This window comes from Nansenia antarctica (assembly GCF_963989245.1).
Source record: "Nansenia antarctica genome assembly, chromosome: 4".
NCBI classification, from domain to species: domain Eukaryota; kingdom Metazoa; phylum Chordata; class Actinopteri; order Argentiniformes; family Microstomatidae; genus Nansenia; species Nansenia antarctica.
Genome location: NC_137689.1, coordinates 52,528,687 through 52,535,945, shown reverse-complemented (window position 1 = coordinate 52,535,945; position 7,259 = coordinate 52,528,687). Strand labels below are relative to the sequence as shown.

Genomic DNA, 7,259 nt, shown 5'->3' with positions numbered 1-7,259 from the left:
TATGTGAGATGCACAGGGAAAGGGTTGGACGTCAATTCGACAAGGTGGATTTGACCATTGTCTGTTTGTACTGTGGTGGGTGCTACATGGACCTATGTGAAAATAATAGCCCAATGCTGCAGAACAGACCTTTTTTCCACTAGAGACCGGGTCTCACCAATGTCTTCTTGCTGCGTTACGCTTCCACCACCAGCGTGATTCTGAGACTTGGGGAGAGCCTGTCCAGAGAATGTCTTAGTAACATGATTTTGAAACGAGCAAAGGCGTTCTGTGATTGTATGTAAAGCATTTATTCAGTTCAGTTAGCCAGCCAGATGAGCCAATCATAATTAAATCAAAACGAGTGCTTACCCTGAAAACGTTATAGTGCATAATATGCTTCTGAACGTGACTAAAAATCAAAGGAAATAACCGTTTTTATTTCCGTTGTCATGGTTTTGTTTTGTAGAAGTAGCAGTCATCCAATAGTCTAGTTCAGCCAACCAATGAATGGGAGCTGTACACATCCGACACCTGACCTCAAACCCTGCCCAAGGTCCAATACAGACCCACAAGTCTCCCCAAGGTCCCTAACCCTTGGGGCCATGGCCCTGGGCCTTTTGGGCTTTTTTGGCCCGTTCACAGAGTTGGAAACAGTCTGAGACGTTGGGCCAAGCTCCGGTGCCAAAAGTGACAGTGGAAAAGCACCATGAGAGGACATCAGTCACTGACTGAAGACACCATTTTCAGAACCGTGACTCTAAAATGACTTTACCTTTGTTACGCAGTCTTCCACATCCAAGACAATATTTTCTCTTTACAAGCACAGGAAAAAAAATATTTTGAACTAGGAAACTATGGCGGCCATTGTTCCTATTGAACAAAAGGCGGGAAAGATGGGAAACGTGAACTAGTTATGCTGTGCCGGACCTTACAATCAGATCCAGATCGGCATTCAGAAAACGTCATTGTCCATCAAATTTACATTACATGGAAAAAATGTAATTGACATGAACACAAATAAATTATACACAAACAATATCAGTAGTAAAAAAAAGTGATTTATGGTTACATACATTATATAATTGTTATTGTGAAAGTATTGCGATTAAATAAAAACATTTGCAGTTGTGTCATTGTTTTTGTTGGACGGTGATTGCAGAGGGAATGATGGTGAATGTTTGACAGCCCCACTGTGGTTAGGGATGTGTGTGGCTGGGATACTATGGCAACAACAGATGAACCAGAGGGAAGGAAGCATTTAGAGGAGAGAGAGAGAGATGGAGAGAGAGAGAAAGAGACAGAGAGAGAGAGAAAGATAGAGAGAGACAGAGAGAGAGAGAGAGATAGGGGGAGAGAAAAAAAACTGAAAAACAGATGGCAGCTGGTATTAGAAGATTAGGAGTTTTGTATCTCTAACTGTCTCTAGCCATCTTTAAACTGCCAACTGCTCCGATCCAGCCCCCCACCAACCCCCCCCCCTTCCCTTCCTTCCTGCCTTCCCTAGCCCTATCCCGACATACCCCCTCACCACACACAACCTCACCAAAACTCATCACAGACCTCCAACTGTTTCCTGTCCTCTCTGTCTCTCTCTGGAAACAACAGAACTACCGGGCATAAGGACAACCCTTGTTTGTTCCAGACCACATCTCCACTAGGAAGACAAAGAGTTCTCCTCTGGCAGAGATCAGTGTGTTGACATAAACCGTCTTATAGAGACAAATCAGTCTCCATTTGCCTGAGAGTGAATATGGTCATGAAGGTTGTTTGAGTCTTTCTTGGGACGTATGTACTGTATGTACTGTATATTTGTGTGTGCACACACACACGCACACACACACACACACACACATACCCTATAGTACTTTGTCACACTGGTTTGTAGTATGTGGTTCTACATGGGAGCTCGTACATGATACTATGCATTTGATATTATGCACTTGAACACACACAGACACACAGACAGACAGACACACAGACAGACAGACAGAGACACACACACACACACACACACACACACATACACACACATATTTCTAGACTAGGTGATGTGTTCATCATTGAGTATGTACTGTACTTGTTGTTGTTCTAATCGTGAGAAAAGGAAAACCCCATAGACATACAAGTTATTATTTCACCAGTTGGTTGTTTTATTTATCTTTAGCAATGACACCAAAATGTACTCTATTGTCTTTTTCGCTTGCTATCTTAGGAGATGCGTTTGAATTGTAAACAGTGAAAATGATAAAATACATTTCATAAAACTCCTTACAAGCAGTGTATGACCAGGAAAAGGGCGTCCCTTCCCCACCCTTCCTCATGTTTATAACAATACATGTCATCTTATAGCTTTGAGTCTCTCATATTTACATAGATACAGCCAGGCTCCGTCTTCACGCACATGGAACCTCTTGTTTTTGTCTTTTTCATCGTTTTCTTAAAGAATTATATTTACAATCCTTAATCCCCTGGCTGCCTGCTGCCAGGGTTACACACACAGTTAGAATGACTTGTTTAATTCATGAATCTATTCTTGTTTATTTACTTTAAACTGTAAATTAACCTTATAGCTGAATTTGTTGCAACACAACTCTTAACAAATAAAGTTAATAGTACAGAGCTCAAGCCATTGTCTTTCCCATAAGAAAATTTAAACTTATCCAAAACAGGAAAATAATGTACAAACAAACGAGTAAACAAAACAAAATAAAAACATATTGCACTTAAAGTCAGGACAGCGGTGGACCTGGTGGGTGGTTTGGGGGGAGGGTGGTTAGGGGGAGGAGGTGGAGGAGGGAGGGGGGAGGGAGCTTTCAGCTGAGTGCAATGGGGAGTGTGAAGCATCCAGCAAGTATCTAAATAAATAGGCAAACCTTTGTACAGGTGAAGCATTGTCTTTTTCTTTTTTGTTATGTCTATGAAACGAGCAACCTCCCAACTGTATTGCTCAGTTCACCAATGGGGTGCAGGTTTGAACCTAAAATCGACAATTAAAAAAACAAAACTAATTTTAAAAAAAACAACAGACAACATCTTATGTTTAAAAACAGTTAATGAAACAAAGTAAAAACAAGCTTGGAAGCTTTAGAGTAGAGTGCCTTAACGTCCTGAGTATGCTGCCTCGATCAGTCCCAGTCCAGGTGGAGCTACAATGGAGGGTTGACCACAGCCAAGCCTCTTCTTTTCTTCTCCCAATTTCTTTTTGTTTCCATGACAGTCTTTTTTTGGAGACAGGCAGCAACGTATGTTTTTTTTAGTTTAATTTCCAAGATATTTTTGAGTGAGAGAGGTACATTTCAGCCTCTGCAGTTTAGTCTGTCCATTGATGGTATTTCTCTTTTCTCCTCCTCCATCTCTCTCTCTGTCTGTCTCTCTCTCTGTCTGTCTCTCTCTCTCTCTCTCTCTCTCTCTCTCTCTCTCTCTCTCTCTCTCTCTCTCTCTCTCTTGGATGAATGCGACGAGGTGGAGGGTGTTAAACAGATGCGGTGCTTGAGAGAGACATGGACAAAAAGACAACAGAGAAAAAACGTAAAAGAATCTGTTTTTTTTGTCCAGTCTTCCAGACATCAAGCTTCACCAAATGTTCTCCTTTTCGCGCGAGACAGTTTGTAAAAATGGTCTAGCAAGCGATGTGGAACATGAAGAAACATTGGAATAAAATAAACCACTGTGTCGTACCAACAGCATTAGAACTTGCTCCAAAGGAGGAGGCGGAGGAGGAGGTGGATGGGAGGAGTGGGGGGGATTCAAGAAATAAAAAATAAAAAAGATGAAAAAATATCAACGAAAGTGACAAAAACAGTACCGGACTGTCTTCATGTCTGTGGGGCGCTTATCACCCCCTCCTGTCTCCTGTCCATCTGGGAGACAACTTAAATACGGACGAACGTTCGTTCATGACAGACAGTGATCAATGGAAGTGATCCGAGAATCCAGCGTTGTCGATCCATCCAGCACCAGTTCTGGCCGACCCGCTCACGGGGGGGGGCCGACTGTCCCTCTTTTCCACCGGACACGGCTCTCCATCCATCTCTTCCACCCACTGTTGTCGTCGTGTAAACAACATTCCTCTCAGTGCCGGGCTTCGCCGTGTCTCTCTCTCTCTCACCCCGAAATCATAGTGGACAGGATGGGCCGAAACAAAAACAAAAGGCGAACAACGAAACAAAATCAACCTCCTCCCCTCCCCCCCCCCCGTGCTTTCAAGTCTCTGCCTTTCTCTCTTTCGTCGTCATTTCTTTTCGCTTTCTGTCCCTCTTTGTCTTTTACGAGGAGGAGGATGTGGATGTGGAGCTGGGCTTCTTCTGGTTCACTAAGTCCATGTAGAGTTCTGAGCGCAGGAAGCGAGGGTACGAGTCCTTCTCCATCAGGCCGTATATCCTCCTCTGCGCAAGGTCGAAGGTCGAGCGCGTCACACTCTGCAAGTTCTCCTTGGTGTGCTCCCGGGTGTACGAATCCAAGTTCACCTGGAATGAGGGAAGGATGGAGGGAGGGAGGGAGGGAAGAAAGGAGAGCACAGTGGGTTAGTTTAGTTTCAAAGGCTTACATGGAGCAGTGGTTCAAAGCTGTGGTGAGGGCCTGATTTGACATTTCTAGAAGGCTCTCCAGGTTTGAAACATATGAGGGGTGGGGGGGGGGGTGTCAGGGTAAGCCAACGCTAGCCCATTGGTTAGGCATGACCTCACATTGTCTCCAACTCACTTCCTCCTCTCAGCCCGTTAATTACACATCACATCTATCACAACAGGGGACCATGTCCGGGAGGGGTGGGGGTGGTGGTGGTGGTGGTTAACTCATATAGGGCCTCTCTACAGTATGGTTCTTTTCAACCATTAGGAGTGAGTCATGGGCATAGGCGTGGGGGTTAGCAAACAGCATCTTAATTGATAGGGGCTCTGACTTAAACCCTTTTTCCAGTGAGTCAATATAAACACGTTAGGATCTGCGTCAGTGCCCAGTTACTGTAGCTGTAAACATTGGCTAATGGCTGGAGAGGAGGAATGGGTAGGTGAGGCGGCTATTTTCCGTCATCCATCTTCGGGGGGCTGTGTCTGTGTGTGTGTGTGTGTGTGTGTGTGTGTGTGTGTGTGTGCACATGTCCCTGCCTGCATGCATGTTTCAGTGTGTGTGTGTGTTTCCATCCGTTCGCAACTGTCGCTCACCTCTTTACACGACTGGATAGCGATGTATTCTGCAAATATTTTCTTGGCTTTGGACGCCATCTTGGATTGCGACTTGACCTTCTTGTAGTCCTCGCACGCCAGCCAGAATTCCAGATTCTCCTCGCTGAACTCTGTACGCAGGAAAGCTCTGAAGGCTGCCAGACCATCTGAAGGAATGGAGGGAGGGAGGGAAATGGAGAGGGAGAGAGAGAGAGAGATATGTGTTGGTTAGTGAACATGACTGAATTACCACGGCAACAAAGAGTCATCTCTCTCTCTCTCTCTCTCTCTCTCTCTTTCCGTAAAGCAGAGGTACAGAAATAGCGACGTAATCTCTGTTGAGTCATGTGGTTAGGACGGCACTGCGGCCAGTCGGGAGGCTGTCACCGACACAGTCACCTCCGAAACACCCCAACCCCGTGGCATCCCCTTCCCTGACCCCACTTCCACACTTTCACACTGACACAATGATGACATCACGAGTCATCCCACCAGCAAGTAATTCCCCCCTCTCTCATCTACTCTACTACACCACATTTCCACTTCTCCATGTCCTGAACAAAGAGAGAGCCTTTCTGTTTCAGAGAGAAGAGGGCGGGGGGGGGTGGTGTTTGGGGGAGGTCTGGTGTTGTTAATGACTTGAGGAAAAGGCATCCACGGTAAGAATAGCAGGAAGCCGCGGCCCACCCTCCTAAGACGCCTGCACCTTTCCGTTCCCATGAACCCCCACCCCACCCCCTGGTGCTGATAACACCACTGGAGCCAACACAAGAGAGTGCTCCCCTTTCACCCAGAGTGAAAGAAGAGGGGAAGGAGGAGTTGTGGCAGAGCAGCAGGAGAGCGGAAAGACAGTGAAAGAATGAAAGACCGCGGGGACGGAGGGGGGGTAAAAAGAAGAAAGAGAAACCGGGGGGTAGGTAAAAGGGTGGCGTGTCTAAACTCATCTCTCTCCTGTTTTGAGGGAATAGACGGTGTTTGCTTGACCCCCACATCATCACAGAGCCGAATAGGATTTAGACTCCTCTAGAGCCCAGCCAACAGCACTCTCACCAGGGTATGAATTATGGAAGCGTATACAGATGTAGTGCAGCTCTGGGGACCATAAGCTGCCTGCCCCCCCCCCTTCCCCCCCTCTCTCTCTCTCTGCTCTCTCTCCCCCCCTATATAGTAATGCATGGGGTCTATTCATCATCAGGATTAGTGGAGGAACTGCAGAGTGCTACCGCTGAACAGACTGGCCATTCACTGTGCAGAGGCGCGCGGGCGTGCACACACACACACACACACACTCACACACACACACACACACACACACACACACACACACACACACACACACACACACACACACACACACACAAAATCAAGGCATGCATGCCTAATGCAGATTAATATGAGCATATTTCCTCCCTGTAACACATGCACATTGTTTGGGCTTTTGTCGATGCACTACTCCCAAAGACCCTATGAAACAGTCCTGAAGTCCCTATGCAACAGTGTTAAAGCTGGAGCAGAAAGCAGAGGCTCATGGGACCATATGGCAATCACAATTAAAAGCAGACTGCAGTAGTCACATCCTTCATCCCCCGGGCTTTGATTGATTGAAGAAAAGGAAGGAGGAGGAGGAGGAGGAGGAGGAGGAGGGGGAGAAGAAAATTAAGAGAAGGAGAGGGGGGGGGGAAGAAGGAGAAGAGGAAGACACTTTTTTTTTTTTTTTTAAAGGCATACTTACATTTGTGGACCAGCAGCTTGTCGAGCGACTCCCCCCATTTGAGTGCCTCCTCCGGGGTGGGCCTGCAAATGAAAGCGGAGCGGTTCTTTAGCAAGCCCATCTCTGCCAGGTTTCTCATTGTGTGACCCATCCGAAGAGCTGTGCTCCGTAAGACTGGACTGGACTGTTCTGGAGGTGGTGGTGGTGTTCTGGTAGTATTCCTCTGGGTATCACTGCTGTGGTTCTCCTCTGTGTGTGTGTGCGGGTCTCTGTCTCTCTCGCTGTTACACTCACTCGCTAGTGCTCTGAAACTGTGTGTGAGTGGAAGTGTGTGTGTAAGTCTGTCTGACTGCCTCTACTGGCAGCGACTCTTATAGTCCCTCTGACTGCAGCTTGGGAGGTAG

General features: G+C 46.6%; 1 protein-coding gene across 2 annotated transcripts in view; it reads right to left on the bottom strand.

Moving 5' to 3' along the window:
- Positions 1–2,131: 2,131 nt before the first annotated feature.
- The window catches only part of rgs3a (regulator of G protein signaling 3a), a gene marked incomplete at its 5' end in the record, with an annotated part of 134,096 nt that continues 128,968 nt past the window's right edge, over positions 2,132–7,259 (bottom strand). For both annotated transcript variants that reach the window (XM_080530162.1, XM_080530163.1), the window contains 3 exons: positions 2,132–4,448; positions 5,145–5,311; positions 6,877–6,938. In XM_080530162.1, coding sequence (XP_080386288.1) covers positions 4,248–4,448; positions 5,145–5,311; positions 6,877–6,938 — 430 coding nt within the window. In that variant the 3' untranslated portion in view covers positions 2,132–4,247. The remainder of the gene's footprint in view (positions 4,449–5,144; positions 5,312–6,876; positions 6,939–7,259) is intronic.